Source organism: Silene latifolia, chromosome Y (genome assembly GCF_048544455.1).
Source record: "Silene latifolia isolate original U9 population chromosome Y, ASM4854445v1, whole genome shotgun sequence".
Classification (NCBI taxonomy): Eukaryota; Viridiplantae; Streptophyta; class Magnoliopsida; order Caryophyllales; family Caryophyllaceae; genus Silene; species Silene latifolia.
Window position 1 is genome coordinate 412315805 of NC_133538.1, and position 17965 is coordinate 412333769.

Sequence of the window (17965 nt, forward strand, 5' to 3'; positions counted from 1 at the left end):
CAAATTGGTCGGTCATGCAACGTGACTAGTACTCAGAATGATCTGAGCTTACGTGGTCGACTGATCAAGCACGTGGGCGTCGAAAGCTTAGAGCAAGGTCTAGAATGCAAAGGGAAAAGAGAAGGGCGGACACTCGCGTGAAAAATATTGAGACCGGAGGTCTCTTTTTATACCAAAAAATGTGAAGAGTTTTGGAATGACACAAACTTTGGAAAGAAGTCACGGAAATATTCCGTAAACAGCCAAACAGGGCCGGGGATGAGGCGCAGCAGCTGCTGTGGTCTTTCCAAGAGGCGCAGCATTTGCTGCGTCATTTCCCTAGAGGTTTCCTCCTCCGGAAGAAAGATTTCCGCGTTTCTGTTATGGAATTGCGGTAGATCTATACTTCCTTATTCCGTAAAATATGATATACAGAAGATATGTTACCAAAAGATATAAAATTTGATTTGGGAATAAATATCTGGAATATTCTAGAACATTCCGACTCGGTATTTTAAACGGTTTCTTAGAAAATGAAGCGGTTTTTGACCCGGAGTCCAAATGAACTCTAATTACTGTCAAAACGACCGTATCGGTGCGTAGATGATGACCAAGGGGAAGACTCGAGTGTTTGACCTATCACCTGACGATAAACTTTTAGACTATCATAATTCGTTCCGCGTACCAAACATGCGACCCAATCATCACTGGGTGGTTGGCGGAAGGTGTAGAAAAGAACTATCTACAAGGACAAGTAAATAAATCATACAAGGAAGATAAATAAACTATAATGAATTACATTGAATTATAAATTACAATTATTACAATGGATAATTGATTTACGTCAAAAGCACATTCAAAACGGGATTTTTGGAGAAGAAAATAAAAGGAAAATAAAAGTATGAAAACACGTCTTATTAGAGGCGATAATATGATTAATATTTGATTTAAACCGTAATTAGAGGCTACGTCAAAGCGAGAAAGAGTTCAGGGACGGAAGCCAACCCAGAACATGCGCAGGTCCTCCTGCGTCTGTTCTCTAATTGGATTTTGTCTGTGAAATCAGAACCGCGGATAGTTAATACTCATTGGTTAATTTAGGATCGATTATTGATATTAGACTCAAGTAGAAGTAATTTAGCAGATTACATACATCTGTAACCGTCAAAAAATGAACTAAAGGTGAGAATTTATAGCGATTTACATAATTATACGAACTCGTGTCGGATTTAATAAAGGAACAAACTTTGAACTCGAAAACAAAATTAATTGAATAAATCGAAATTGAACAAAGGAAATTATATACAGAAGATGAATTCCAGATAATCGATATGAGAAAATCGAACCTCTAAAACCCAGGTTTGAATAAACGACGAAAAACCCGCAAATATTGAATTATAAGGGATTTATGTCGAATTAAATGTTATGATTTGAAAAGAATTAATAAAAACATGATTTTATACTGAAAATCACTAGAGAAACGAAAGAACAAGAAAAATAGAAAAAGTTGCAGAAGATCGAGGAAGAAGAAGATGAGCAGAAGCAGCGGCAGCCTCAGGAAGAGGCGCAACATGTACTACGACTCTTCGAAGAGGCGCAGCTGCTGCTGCGTTTCTTCTCGACGTCAGATCTCCCCTGATTTGTAAATACGGTTTTAAAGAATGTCTTTTAAAGACGGTTTTGAACGTGCTTATGATATAAACCTTACATTCGTGATACAAAATAAAATGACAATAAATAAAATAGGTTTTTACACCCTCAGACTTACATGTTAGCGTCGCGAGATTTAACTAAATCGTTTATCAGTGGTAACTCGACTCGATCTATGCAAATATGAAAGTGCCCTTAAAAAAAGAAATTAAAAAGATTGATTATAATTGTGTAGTGGTCAAATTGGTGGGTCATGCAAACGTGACTGGTACTCAGAATGATCTGAGCTTACGTGGTCGATTGATCAAGCACGTAGGCATCAAAAAGCTTAGAGCAAGGTCTTAGAATGCAAAGTGAGAAGAGAAGGGCGGACACTCGCGTGAAAAATATGTGAGGCGAAGGCCTCTATTTATACTAACCACACGGAGGAATTATGGTAAGAATATGATACGGAAGGAAAGATCCGGAAAAAACCGACTTAGGTTGAAACACGGAAACTTTGACCAAAAGAAAGCCCTGAGAAAAGGCGCAGCAGATGCTGCGCTCCTTAGAAGAGGCGCAGCACTTACTGCGCGAGAAAACGCGTTTGACAGCCTGTTGTATTTTAGGCATAACTTTCTCTACAAAACTCGGATTAAGGTGATTTCAGTGGCGTTGGAAAGCTAAAAGAAAGATCTAGAACTTTCTGTGAAATAGGCCATACCCAAAAAGTCGTTATCACCTTGTAAAACGGGTCTAAAAGTCGGGTTGTCATTTTAACTAAATGAAATGCACATTTTGTAATGTAAACTTTAAGTTTAGCCCAAATAAGTGACATGTGACTCAAAATGAGATATACTCATAACATTTTATGACATCCTAACCTTAGGTAGACAAGCACATTGCTTATTGACTCGGGATTTGACGGTTTTAAGAAATGAAGATGGTTTTTGACTCGGACTCCAAATGTACTCTAATTACTACCAAAACGACCGTAATGACACCTAGATGACAACCAAGGGGTTTACATAAGTGTATGAGTTACCTTTTATTGACCGATTTACAAAATGTCATAAAATCGTGACATATGCTAAACATGCGTGATGCGTGTCCTAAATATGATGTTTTACACCCTATTTTACACGCATTTCAGAGCTCAATTATTTAGTTTATGCTACTATTTTCCCTATTTCCGTCTACTTTCGTGTTTTTGTGTACTATTGCAGAAATGTGAAGAATCCAGCGGAAAATGAGCCGAATCCGTCCCCGAGTACTAGGCATAAAACCTGACGTGAAGTAAAGACTCGGGAAGCGAACTTGGTGCGCATATCAAGGCCTGAAAGATAGATTTGCGAGAGTTTCAGAAGCGGATTACCAGCTGACTTGGTCTATAGACTGACCTACATGGTCTATAGACTGTCAGAATGCTGAACAGTTTACTGTAGGCTGTTTAAAATTGCTATATCTCGAGTTCTAGAGCATATAATCGAGTGATTCCAACTGGAGGTCAGATATTATCCTCTTAGCTTTCCAACGCCGCATAGAACACCTGATTTGACCAAGTAACGAAGAAATGGCAGCTGTTTTAATATCGGTGCGCGCTGCAGGAATTGTGAGAATGCATTACTGTACAGCGCCTGTGGTCGATCGACTGGTCTCATTGTTCGATCGACCACCCCACGATCTGACGCGGCAATTTAAACTAGAAGACGTGACAAAGCCCATTATAATTAGGTTATGAGGATTAGGTTACGTGATAATTCCTTTATAACGTGATTCAACTCCTCTGTTTGGATTATCTAGTTCCTATCATACATATCTTTAGTTTACAGACAATAAAATACAGTTTTTTTTTGGTAGAATGTAAGCTTTTCATTAATAATAACACTTAAACACTATTACAACACTTCAACACTTATCAAATTTCAAAAGGCTACAAAGCTTAACAAATTAAACTGGAATACTTAAGCTAAGAAGCCACTCCCTATCCCTGTTAGGCATAAAATTCCGAAGTTTCTGTAGAATTCGCGCCTTTACTATAGATTGAATCTCCATAATCACTCTCCTTGGTGTAGATAGTGTCAAAGAGAGCCTACACTCATTTCTTTGTTTCCAAATAGAGAACCAAGTAGCCATCAGAGCCAGTCTCACAACTTTCTTCTGCATTTGTGTACAGTTCAGATTAGAACCAGCCAATCTCTTGCCCAGCCATTGTTCTATTCCATCAATAATATGCAAACTATGCACAAAGCTACCAAAAAGATGGTCGTGTGTTTCAATAGCTTGGGCACAATTCACACAGCTGCTACTATCACAAACCTGCAACTGGAACAGCTTATCCCTAGTCTGCAGTCCATGATGATTAACCATCCAACCAACTAACGAATGCTTAGGTATGTTCCAATAATCCCAATCATCATTATACCACTGGACAAGGGGGTGTGGGCCCTGCAACCAGTGGTAACCAGACTGATATGAGTAGCCCCTAGCATCTGACTGCCAGTGACCACCCGCAAAACCAGAGTTCAGTACATCCTTAACTTTACATATATTTCTCCAGTTCCAATTGGAATCAGGAGGAGGTTGATAAGTTTGCCAGTCTGCTTCTTTTAGATAGACATGGTCAATCCAAAGGACCCATAATCTGTCAGCTTTAGTATGTAACCAGTTAACTAGTTTACCAACAGTAGCTACATTCCACACCTCAGCACGTTTTATATTAAGTCCACCTTCCTTCTTCCTGCAACAAATTTTCTCCCAAGCAATCAGAGGAACCCTGTGATATTCAGACTCCCCACTCCAAAAGAAATTCCTGCAAATGGCTTCAATTCTTCTTATAACTCCTTTTGGGATAAGAAAGATAGAAGCCCAATAATTATGGAGAGTATTCAACACAGAATTGATTAACACAAGCCTTCCAGCATAGCTTAACTTCCTTGCACCAATACCTCTAATCTTATGCACAATCTTGTCCAGGAGTATATGACAATCAGCTTTAGACAATCTTCCAGGTTGGATGGGCACCCCTAAATATTTAAAAGGTAATACCCCTTGCTGAAAACCTGAAACCTGAACCACATCCATTCTCACCACATCAGAGACCCCATTAAACACAACCTCTGATTTAGAGGCATTAACCTTCAAACCAGAAGTTGCAGAGAAGGTAGACAAGGCCCTCAGTAGAAGCATAATGGACTTGATATCACCCTTACAGAACATAAGTAAATCGTCAGCAAAAAGAAGATGGGTGAGCTTTAGGCTCTTGCAAAGAGGATGATATCTAAAATACCATCTCCTAGTGGCATATCTTTTCCCCTATGTCTTGTGTGTGATTTCTCTTGTATCATTTCAAGGAACACGAGGAGCAACCATGGGAGAAACAACCGTCAACCCCAACCCGAACCGGCGGCACCACCAGCCACTACCCATCCAGGATACCCGGGGTTAGAATTTGAGACCGGACCCCATAAGAATACCTTCTTAGCCCTCACCAAGAGACGTATGAACGCCACTAGGTGTGTGTCGGAGAATGCCTTAGAAGCCTTGGGGATAGAGGTACAAGTGCATGATATCTTTAGCATACTTGGGATGGAGGGATTGTATAACTTAGTGGAAATAAGCTACCATAGCCTTACCTTAGAATTTTTGAGCTCCTTCCTCTAAAATCCAAAAGACCATACCGTGAGCTTCCGACTCAAGAACACCTCCTTTCACCTATCTAGTGATGTCTTTGCGGAACGGTTAGGCATAGGAAAAAGGACCACCTTTACCCTTGACAAGCTATGGAAGGAAATGAAATCCACAAAATACATCGACCTTTATACGGGTAACAGAAATACCGACGTTAGTGCGATAAAAATCAAAGATGTGAAACACCCCATTTTGAAAATTTTCCTTCGCCTATTGACCAACCTCCTTTAGGGGAGAAAGGACCTTAGTAAACTCAATTCCACGGAAGTACTACTTATAAGCTCCTACCTCAATCCATACTATGAGAGGCGTTTTTACTTTAGCCCCGTATCTATGGTATGCCTATCATTTGAAACGATGATCAAATCCGACAAGTGCTTCTTTGATTGTGGTGCCCTAGTGACTAGACTAGCCGAGAATCTCTTGGGTTATGAACCGGGGGCAATTGATAGACCCATGACTACGGAGGTGCCATACTTCGACATTGCCTACATGAAGGGCATGTTTTGGGTTGTGGATAGGAAAGACAAAAAGGGGTACTCATGGAGGGTGAACACGGACTTATACATAAAGCTTCCCGCAAAAGGGAGATTGCCCGAAACCTCTCACCTACCCAAACTAGCCCCACCTCGCCCTCTGGACCAATCCTACCTCGTTCCCAAAAATCTTACTTACACTCTTGATGGTGAAGCGGTGCAAGGGGAACCAATCCCGAAACTCCTTTCCGACCCGTCTAGGACTTCTCCGCATGCCCCATCGTCCTCCTATGTGCCAATACCCTCGCCGCCCTTTGATCGCCCTAGACACTCCACTTATGCCCCGTCCTCTTCTTTTATGCACGAACCTTCACCACACCATGATCCTCCCCGACACTCCATGCACATGCCGTCTTTCACTGGAGGATTTAACCAACCACCGCCGGCTTATGGTGACTAATATCCCATGTCGGACCTAATTGAGAGAGTGAACAACTCCTTGGTCCTACAGGACATGAACGAGTTCACATATAACCAAGGGGTGAGGCCGACCGAACGCCCTAGATTTTGGTCCGGAGATGGGAACACTTTCGTGGTATTCAAGGCTTATGGAATTCAACCCTCGAATTGGGGTCATAGGATTCCTCATGGTGATAGACACTTGCTTGGCCCTTGGGTGGGACCGCAATATACCACCGGGAGTTTCTTTAATGATGCGCATCAAGGTAGAGGCTACCAAGAGAATTTGGGTAATGATTACCAAGGTAATGTGGATAGTTCGTACCGAGAGGAGGTGGGAGGTGTCTCTCACGAGGGTGGGGTCAATGTTTTCTATAGAAGTGGGAGTGGAGGAGGAGCATCTAGTTGGGCACCGGGATATATGGAGTATCATGGCCACTATGTCAACGCAATTGTAGAAGACGCGACGATGGACACCTCGGGCGATACAAGGAGTAAAGAGTTTAGCACGCGGAGGGAGGAGTCACCGGTAAACGACTAAGGAGCCATGTTTCGGTAGGTGAAGAGGCTTGGTATGAGGAGGAAGTCCTCATCTTAGTTCTGTTTACTCATGTGGAAACTTGTGTGACCTTGTGTCGGTTGAGTCTCGAAAAATTTGCTTTTCTCGCGTTGTAAACTCGGCCATAAGGCCAAAACCTAGTAGATGTTGTGTGGTAGGATAATGCTATGATCACCAATGAGACCTTTTTTCAAGTATGATCGACCATAGGTAAGCTTAAAGACCATGAATTGCCGGATTTTAGACTATCAGGTGACACTCGGCCGAGTGCCATTTTCACTCGACCGAGTGGCGGTCTACTCGATCGAGTGCCCATTTCACTCGATCTAGTGAGCCGAAAATAGACCCTGGGAACTTTCTGTAAAAATTCGCACTCGACCGAGTGACACGACTGAGTGCCATCCCCACTTGACCGAGTAAGTGTCCGCTCGACCGAGTGGACTGTTTTGATGGATTTGAAGCGACATAGATTGAGTACTTCCGTTTTATAACCCTACCGGCCCCCTAGTAGTTGTGTAAGCGTAGGAATCATTAATGAATGAATCAAAACGAGTTGTTTATGTTAGCATGTGTCGTTTTGTGTTTTGTGGTACCAACATGTTTAATTGATGGAGGAGATCTGATGTGTTTAGTAAGATCAATAATGATGCGGTAATTGGTGAATGTATGTAAAAATTCTCAAGATCAAGTCTTGTGGCGAATAGAGTGGGATGATATGATACGAGGATAGATGATTTATGCACAACATGATTTAGTCGGGATTAAGGAAATGGAAGAAAGTGAACCACAGTAGACGGGGTACTCGACCGTGTTACGATTATTATGTACGGAGTCATGAGTTATACATGTATACCTAGAGTCATAAACTATGCACGATTCGACTGGACCTTAGCCATGATAGTGGGAATGAATGTTGGACTTGACTTGTCCTTGGACCCATGAGCGTATATCGAGTGAATAAGAGAACCCTTCTCGCGAGAGATCGAGTGGTGAACTTCGGTACAAAGTTCTGTTTTAGGGGGAGTGAATGTAACATTTAGGAATAACAAAGGGCATGAGAACATAAAAGAGCACGTAAAATAAAGAACTATGTGTGAGCACTAGCGAGAGAGACGAGTGAATGCTTGAGGAAGAGATTGGGAGTGAGGCATGACACGAATGAGACGTATCAAAGTGTTAAGGAAAAGTGAGGGTGAGGCGAATTTCGAGGACGAAGTTCATTTTTAAGAAGGGAATATTGAAATACCCGACCTTTGTGGGACCCATACTTAAACCTTAGGACGTGTGAGAGGACCTTTAGACCGATAAGAGATCACTCGGGAGGGAAGGATAGCCGTACACTAGACCTAGACTAGACAAAGTAGGTGTTGCAGCGGATCGAGTGGGTCCACTCGGTCGAGTGAAGAGTATACTCGATCGAGTGAGTCCACTCGACCGAGTGGAGTTCTACTCGGCCGATTGAGTCCACTCGACCGAGTGGACTCGGCACTCGGTCGAGTGACGCTATTTCAGAACACGGTATTTAAACCCCTTTCTTCCCTAATCCTAAAATCATTACCACATTCCTCTTTATCTCTCTAAACACTCTCCTTTATCTCTAAACCCTCACAAACACCTACTATTTTGGATTCAAGCTTGGATTAGATGATTTCCCACCTTCCTCTTCATCTCCTTCACCTAGTAAGTAAAGATCTACCTTTTTCTAATCTTTTAAACCCTAACTTTTGGGTAAATTCGTTATCGGTAATTAATTAGTGATTAGTATGTGTATTTGGGGTAATTAAGGAGTAATAATAAGGGGTTTTGTAGTGTATATTATTATAGGATGGATTGTGACAGTTATAATGTGATTTGTACAGGGCGAGATGGTTTCTTAAGACGGTTTCGGTCCGGAGTCGAGTAGCTTGAGGAGATTGCTAAAAGGTAGGTTAATCCTACTCGGTTTCAATAATGTTATGTTGTTTATGTGGATGTTGTAGTTAGTTTTACATAATTAGGGTATTTGCAATATAACATGTTTAGTGGTAACCACATCATTAAGAGGATGATTATGATATTTTGGTTGTGGTTCATGTATTGGCCATTATCATATATGTTGGAGGATTTGTTGTTGTTGTTGTTGTTGTTGTTAGACGGTTGGGACACCGTCTTACGCTTAAGTCGCCTCTTAGAGCTTCCCACTCCAAGAGGGATGTGCACATTAATGGCTTGAGTTACGGAGGGACTCGTGTGGTTGAGACACGACGTCTGGCAGGGGATCCGGTTGGCTTCCGGACCCGGTACGTCTGAGCGTGTCCTGGTACCTGTTTGTGGTTACTGGTATGTCTGGGCGTGTCTCGGTACCAGTGTGGTTGTCGGTATGCCTGGGCGTGTCCCGGTACCGTGGCCGTGGTCGTTTGAGGTTATGCCATTCGTACTAGTAGTCATGTTGCATGTTCACACACTTGAGTCGTGTCACCCTTTATCTGTTTGTTGAAACTGACGTTTGTTGTGTCTGTGTAATTGTCACCTATCTCTTTTGGGGTGGCCTGTGTCGATCCATATGATATCCTTTGGTCATATGGGGAGCAGGTTAAGTACAGGTTGTTTGGATAGCACGCGGGAGTTGGGACGAACTTGATGAGTCATGAGACGAGCATAGTTAGTTAGATAAGTATTGTGGTCATGAGTTATATTTTATTCATTAGTTAATGGTTTGTAATCACTAAACTCTTCATGTATAATAAATGTTTCTTTATTGTATCTCCGATTCACCGCCTCAGGAAACCGAGAAGGTAACATCTCCCAATTACCTTGGTCGGGTAAGAAGGGGGTGTTACAATGCAAGCGTACACTCCTTACTTGCCGAACTCGTATTATATTATTTATAAATTACCCATCTACGAACCAACCTTAAATTACGCCAAATAAACCGGTAATTACTCTTAAATCACAAACGATCCCCCTCCCCCCCCCCCCCATTTAAGCGTAATTCAAGATTTTAAATAAGCTAACAAACATACCAATTTATGCATAAATGAAAATGTCACGAACATTAAATTTCCACTTAGTGAAATTACACATTTCAAATATTCGAGTATCGGGGTGTGACTAAGTTGTAACACCCCCATACACTAAGGTGCATTGTTGTCAGAATCCCGATTCGATCCTACGATTCTACGATTTTACGATCTAAAAATGCTTGACCGATCCTAGATCTTACGATTCTATCATGGTTGTAGAATCTTACGATCCTAATCATCTGAAAATTTCTAGAGGTAGAATCATAATACGATCCCACGATCTTACGATTCTACGATTCGATTTTATAGTAAAAAAAATTAATATATATTTTTATATAATGACATCGTAAAACTCAACTTTCGGGTACGTTGTAGAAACATGTTCATATAATAATATTAAAATCATTAATTATCAATATTTTATGGATAAATATTAATAAATAAGTATTTTGATCTTCATTGATATGTTTTTACCAAATAAAAAACTATAATTGGTGAGTTTGTAGAATCTTACGATTCTACGATCCGATTCTACCGATTCGATCCTACCCTCCCCATCGATCCAAAGTAGAATCTCGATCCTGACAATATTGCTAAGGTGCCTTACTTTAGACACCTCGTTTCTGCACCTCTCGCCAAACACCCAGTGATGATAGGGACACATTGATACCTGTCGAAGTGAGTACCAAAAATAATATTTATAAATTCCAAACTACAACTAGCAAGCAGTAGTAAGGGTCGATCCGCAGGGAGGTAGGGAGTCAAGTTGTTTTTATTTCAGTCTATGAATTTCTGGGGGGGTTTGATTTGAGTTTTAACTAAATCTAAATGCAAAAATAGATAAACAAATAATAAAAATAAGAGTAAGCAAATGATAAAAAGGAGCTAAGATGGTCGGTTCACTATAGCTGCGATGGCACATAATCCTAGGTAAGTCCGAAATACAGTCGTGTAGGATGGGTAAAACATGTCCTCTCGGTCCAAGTTAACTAGTATCTCCTTTCGGCTTATGCTACTAGTCCCTAGGTCTCACTAATACTATCTCTCGCCCTGAAAAGTGATTCCTAAAGCCTAAATTACTTATCTTTCGATCTTAGCAATTTAGTCGTCTTAATTCATTAATTAATGCCCTCCCCTATCTCTCGATCTACGGGTTATTCAAAACTAAGCATCTAACAAGTCTCCTCTCGGTCTCTTTGTTAAACATTGCACTTAACGAATCAAACGATGCTAACCAAACACGGGTCTGGTAGATCGACCAACTATCTCAGTCGACCAACCACACGGCATAGTCGATCAACCAGTTAAGCCAGTCGATCGACCATGCCCTAATTTGGGGTCACCTATTCTAATGCCATATATGCTATAGATCCCCTACATCTTAGCACGGGGTGTTTAGCTACTCATATTTACGCAAATAACAAAAACTAATTTGACAATAAGCATAATGGATTTCATAATTGAAATAATTGAATGAATAAATTCGCATAAAACTGTAACTAGGGCTTGGGATTCTATCTAGCAAGAACTAATACTAAAGAAATGAATAAAACAATACTGAAATTAAAGGACTAGAATTACCAAAACAAAGGAACAAGCGATGAATCCGAAAGTAAGGTACGAACTTTATTGAGAATTCTAAAACTACGAATAGCTAATGTATTTTATTGTCTGTAAACTAAAGATATGTATGATAGGAACTAGATAATCCAAACAGAGGAGTTGAATCGTGTTATAAAGGAATTATCACGTAACCTAATGCTCATAACCTAATTATAATGGGCTTTGTCACGTCTTCTAGTTTAAATTGCCTCGTCATTACGTGGGGTGGTCGATCGACGACCACATGCGCTGTACAGTAATGCATTCTGACAATTCCTGTAGCGCGCACCGATTTTAAAATAGCTGCCATTTCTTTGTTACTTGGTCAAATCAGGTTTTCTACGCGGCGTTGGAAAGCTAAGAGGATAAGATTTCACCTCCAATTGGAATCACTTGATTATCTACTATATAACTCGAGATATAGCCATTTTAAGAAGCCTGCAGTAAACTGTTCAGCATTCTGACAGTCTATAGACCATGTAGGTCAGTCTATAGACCAAGTCAGCTAGTAATCCGCTTCTGAAACTCTCGCAAATCTATCTTTCAGGCCTTGATACGCGCACCAAGTTCGCTTCCCAAGTCTTTACTTCACGTCAGGTCCTATGCCTGTTACTCGGGGACGGATTCGACTCATTTTCCGCTGGATTCTTCATATTTCTGCAATAGTACACAAAAACACGAAAGTAGACGGAAATAGGGAATATAGTAGCATAAACTACATAATTGAGCTCTGAAATGCGTGTAAAATAGGGTGTAAAACATCATATTTAGGACACGCATCAAACTTCCCCAAACCAGACCCTTGCTTGTCCCCAAGCAAGAACTAGACTCGATCTTAAAACCTAGTGGAACGATTTCATCCTCAGAGCGAAATGCAACTATAAAGCCTAAACCAGTTTAATGCAACAACTAACAATCAATTAGCAATATGAATAATGCAAACGAGTTATGAAGTCGTTAAAAACTACTGAACCATCAACTTTAGAGACTTATCATTATGGACTCTCACGGGTCGCTCAAATCACTTAATAAATACAGGTGAGTATATGTAAAGATCGAAAAAAGTAAATGTAATGACTCTCACCTAACTACGACCTATAAGAACATGCCTTCAATATAATATGAAAATGATCTCTACAACCTTACATATGCATTCCAACCAAACAAATGACCATGACACATGCCGAGGTAAATATGGATATGTGAGGTAATGGGTAAGAAGGGGCTAAGATAAATGTGGAATAGAGGAGTTAAAGCCAAGCTAGTAACTACAGATCCAAATTATAGGAACATCCCAACTTCTTGCTCAAGATCAATCGATACAAAATGGTGCTAATTAGAAGCACAAATCTCACAATTTCCACAATTAGTCAACTCCCCATAAGATACAAATACAACATGGGAGCAAAAATCGCCATTTTATAAAGATTTTGAATTATGCAAATTCTTCTTTTTTTCTTTCTGCAGTGCACGGTCGATCGACCCATTAGTCCAGTCGATCGACCAAAGGACGAACTTGCTTTTCATTTTTTTCTCTTTTTTTTTTCAATTCTATTTTTTCTTTCTTTCTTTCCAACATTCCACCAACCTTCTCATAAAGAGCAATATAACCAAAATGCAATAAACACATTCCCACAACTACCAATACTAGCTCAGATAAGGTAGGTTAAATATAGTATGTAGCTTATGGGACAGAAGGCAATTTGACTATGTGAGGTTTATGGGTAAAATGAGAAAAGGGCACCTCTACCACATGTGTCAACAAACAACAAACCGAATGCATACAGGTATTAAGCAGATTAAGTTCATATTTATGCATATTTATGTAACATGCCTCATACGGAGTAACAACTCACATTCCTAAATGAACCGGTCATGGATGACACCGGTTATAAGCTCTAAAACTCAGAAAATGATGTAGTTTGCCAAAAATCTAAGTCATGTTTAAAGATTCAGCGAATAAATTAACGAAAACTCGTAGATATGCAAATGTGATTCTACTAATAACATGTCAATTAAGCACGGCTTAGGCATAAATAGATGAAAATGCAATGTCATCATTGAAATATTACCGTTCCGACTCAACCTACATGCTAAAATAAACGTGAATTTTTTTTTTGAATTTTTATAAAATTTGATACCTGTCGAAGTGAGTACCAAAAATAATATTTATAAATTCCAAACTACAACTAGCAAGTGGTAGTAAGGGTCGATCCGCAGGGAGGTAGGGAGTCAAGTTGTTTTTATTTCAGTCTATGAATTTCTGGGGGGTTTGATTTGAGTTTTAACTAAATCTAAATGCGAAAATAGATAAACAAATAATAAAAATAAGAGTAAGCAAATGATAAAAAGGAGCTAAGATGGTCGGTTTACTATAGCTGCGATGGCACATTATCCTAGGTAAGTCCAAAATACAGTCGTGTAGGATGGGTAAAACATGTCATCTCGGTCCAAGTTAACTAGTAGCTCCTTTCGGCCTATGCTACTTGTCCCTAGGTCTCACTACTAGCTCTCGCTCTGAAAAGTTATTCCTAAAGCCTAAATTACTTATCTTTCGATCTTAGCAATTTAGTCATCTTAATTCATTAATTAATGCCCTCCCCTATCTCTCGATCTACGGGTTGGTCAAAACTAAGCATCTAACAAGTCTCCTCTCGGTCTCATTGTTAAACATTGCACTTAACGAATCAAACGATGCTAACCAAACACGGGTCTGGTAGATCGACCAACTATCTCAGTCGACCGACCACACGGCATAGTCGATCGAACAGTTAAGCCAGTCGATCGACCATGCCCTAATTCGGGGTCACCTATTCTAATGCCATCTATGCTATAGATCCCCTACATCTTAGCACGGGGTGTTTAGCAACTCATATTTACGCAAATAACAAAAACTAATTTAACAATAAGCATAATGGATTTCATAATTGAAATAATTAAATGAATAAATTCGCATAAAACTGTAACTAGGGCTTGGGATTCTATCTAGCAAGAACTAATACTAAAGAAATGAATAAAACAATACTGAAATTAAAGGACTAGAATTACCAAAACAAAGGAACAAGCGATGAATCCGAAAGTAAGGTACGAACTTTATTGAGAATTCTAAAACTACGAATAGCTAATGTATTTTATTGTCTGTAAACTAAAGATATGTATGATAGGAACTAGATAATCCAAACAGAGGAGTTGAATCGCGTTATAAAGGAATTATCACGTAACCTGATCCTCATAACCTAATTATAATGGGCTTTGTCACATCTTCTAGTTTAAATTGCCGCGTCAGATCATGGGGTGGTCGATCGACCAATGAGACCAGTCGATCGACCACATGCGCTGTACAATAATGCATTCTGAAAATTCCTGCAGCGCGCACCGATCTTAAAACAGCTGCCATTTCTTCGTTACTTGGTCAAATCAGGTGTTCTATGCGGCGTTGGAAATCTAAGAGGATAAGCTTTCACCTACAATTGGAATCACTCAATTATCTGCTCTAGAACTCGAGATATAGCCATTTTAAGTAGCCTACAGTACACTGTTCAGCATTCTGACAGTCTATAGACCATGTAGGTCAGTCTATAGACCAAGTCAGCTGGTAATCCGCTTCTGAAACTCTCGCAAATCTATCTTTCAAGCCTTAATACGTGCACCAAGTTCGCTTCCCGAGTCTTTACTTCACGTCAGGTCCTATGCCTAGTACTCGGGGACGGATTCGGCTCATTTTCCGCTGGATTCTTCACATTTCTGCAATAGTACACAAAAACACGAAAGTAGATGGAAATAGGGAAAATAGTAGCATAAACTACATAATTTTTGGGATATTTTTTGAATTTTTGTGTATATAAGAGGAAATGAAATAAACAATGCAAGACAAAAATGTAAACGTGAGTGCAAAACAGAATGAATGCAACGCAAAACCCTTCCCCAAACCAAATCACACAATGTCCCCATTGTGCGAAATCATATAAGAAAGATAAGCAAAGGAAATTGGGATTTTGCGGAATTATAACTAAAATTGACATAAAAGAAGGACTCGGAAACTCACAAGACTTTAAGCGCGGCGAGAAACCTCCCAAACCAAATAGCTAGGAGGTTTCAGTAGCCAGCAGTGCTACCATAGGTACCTGAAAAGAAACAAAAGTACCACGCGTAATTTTGAGAAAGCAATTTACGCAACGCAAAATTATGTGCAAAATAAGAAAACATAAATGAATCGGAGAATAAAGTGGAGAAAAGACTCCCTCAACTCCGTAAATCGACCAAACACAGCAGGGAATGGTCGTGAAAAGGTACAGCAGCGAAGGCGGTCGATCGACCATACCAGCCAGTCGATCGACCAGGATAACAGGAACAGAAGCCCCTAGATTCGCGGCACAGTCTATCGACCACACAACCAAGTCGATCGACTGAGATACCTACTGTAAGTTTCCGATTTCTTCGAATTAGCTCAATAAATTGAGCTAATATGGTCTATGAACCTGCAAATACACATAATAACGCGCCCAAAATTGCGCAAAACCCAAATTAATAGAGTTTATAACCTAAATAAATCCTAAGCAAACTTATTAAAGCGAAGTCTTGCATAAACCAAAGCAATAAATAGTCTAACAAAAGCAATAAAATGTCTAAAACTTCTGAAATAAAAAGTGTTCATCCGCGAAAAATGCGGAAAATCTCCGACCATGGCTTCTGACTACATGAAGTGCCCTCCACGGTGCTCTACCTCTTAACATTCCAATCCACCACATTGTCCGACGGATCAACATCAGAAGCATCTTCCCACACTTGGACATCCTCTTCAGTCTCAAGCTCCAAGTCTGAAACTGTGACTCGAACTGGCACCTTCTTGGGCTTCTCATCTGGCTCCTCATGTGTGCCATAGCTAAGACATCCTAGACCGCCTCTTTGAACGATTGGCTCCTTCACAACTGGAGCAATGAACGGTTCTTCCTTTCCCAAACCATTTTCTGCAATATCCAAAACAGAAGAATTGTCCTCCACGATGCTCCCAATCTGGGGCGGAGGTGTCACAATAGGAATAGGCACAGGTACTAAAGTAGGCACATCAGAAAACACAAAATAAGATTTCTTTTCAGAAATCGCATTACAAGTAACTGACCACATAAGGTCTTTCTTCCTAGGGGACTGGGCAAAAACAATGGACTGTTTGACCACCTTAAAGGTCAAAGTTCTTTCCCCCACATCAATTACTGCACCAGCAGTGTGCAGAAACGGTCTACCTAAAATAATAGGAATGTGAGCATCCTCGGGTATATCTAGGACAATCAAGTCAACGGGGAAAAAGAAATTCCTTATTTGCACAGGAATATCCTCTAAGACCCCTACTGGCTGAACTGCAGAACGATCAGCCATCTGTACAGTCATATTAGTAATTACAAACCTGGTCAGACCCAACTTCTTATCTAGAGTCAATGGCATAACACTAATGCTAGCTCCTAGATCACATAATGCCTTCTCAATTGAGAAGGTACAAATATTACAGGGGACAGAGAAACTACCTGGGTCAGCTAGTTTACCAGCAGCAGTGTGAGTTAAGTATGAACTAGACTCCTCAGTTAAATGCACAGACTCAACAGCATTCAAAGACCTTTTCCTAGCTAGCAATTGTCTCATAAACTTCATATATGCAGGTACTTGATTAACTAGCTCTAAGAAAGGTATTTGCACATTAAGACTTCGCACTAAATCTTTGAATTTACCGAACGTTATCTCATCTTTGGTTGGCACTAGTCTTTCTGGGTAGGGGGCTATAAGAAGCAACTTAGCCCTCTCCTCTAGGTCTCTCATACCGGCATCAGTGGACTTAGGCTAAAAAATCCACTACTTTGTCCTTGTTGTAGCTCGAACCTTCTTCAGACCGTCTCAGGAATGAACTATTAACCGTCGTAGGGTCATACTTGGGAACCGGAACTGACCCATCAGCATTTGGATCTTGCCTCAATAATTTCGGAGTCGTCTCACCCCGAAACAAGAAATCCCTCAAGTTATCTGGCATTGGAGGACGAAAAGGTACGACATCAGCAGCATCATCAGTCGATCGACCAGTGGGGTCGGTTGATTGACCGCTATCCTTTTTTCCAGAATGATCAGAAATATCAGAAAGTGTCGCTGAGGAATGAGGGCTGGTCGATCGACTGGGTGTGGCGGTCGATCGACCATGATCGCTGCTATTCGTCTTTTTCTCGCTCTTTTTCTTCTTTCCTTTTCCAGCAGCTTTTCCACCTTTTTCAACCATAACTCCCTCGGGTTCATCCCCTATAGTAACGGGTCCAGCAAGGGTAGACCCGCTCCTTAGTGTGATTGCATTCAGGGTCTCTTTCTGATCCGACTGCGACGGTAAATGCCCTGGAGCTCTAGTAGCAAATGTACCTACTAACTGGGCAATCTGAGTTTCCAACATCTTTGTACTAGCCTCTCTAGCCTGGGATTCCTTCTGCAGCATCCCCGTCAAGCTCTGAAACATGTTTTTGAGCTCAGAAGTTTGAGACTGTTGCTGCTGCTGAGGTACATAGGGTGGTTTCTGGTACGGTTGCTGCTGCTTATGAGGG

At 40.6% G+C, this 17965-nt stretch overlaps 1 protein-coding gene across 1 annotated transcript; it reads right to left on the bottom strand.

Annotated features, from left to right (window-relative positions):
• Positions 1-3558: 3558 nt before the first annotated feature.
• LOC141632333 (uncharacterized) lies at positions 3559-4827 on the bottom strand. Its single transcript, XM_074444888.1, has one exon. It carries the CDS (start codon positions 4825-4827, stop codon positions 3559-3561), a length of 1269 nt encoding a protein of 422 aa, XP_074300989.1.
• Between the last annotated feature and the right edge of the window lie 13138 nt (positions 4828-17965).

Excerpts from the sequence above, each read along its gene's own strand:
- LOC141632333 (XM_074444888.1), bottom strand. The coding sequence starts at position 4,827 with ATGTTCTGTAAGGGTGATATCAAGTCCATTATGCTTCTACTGAGGGCC.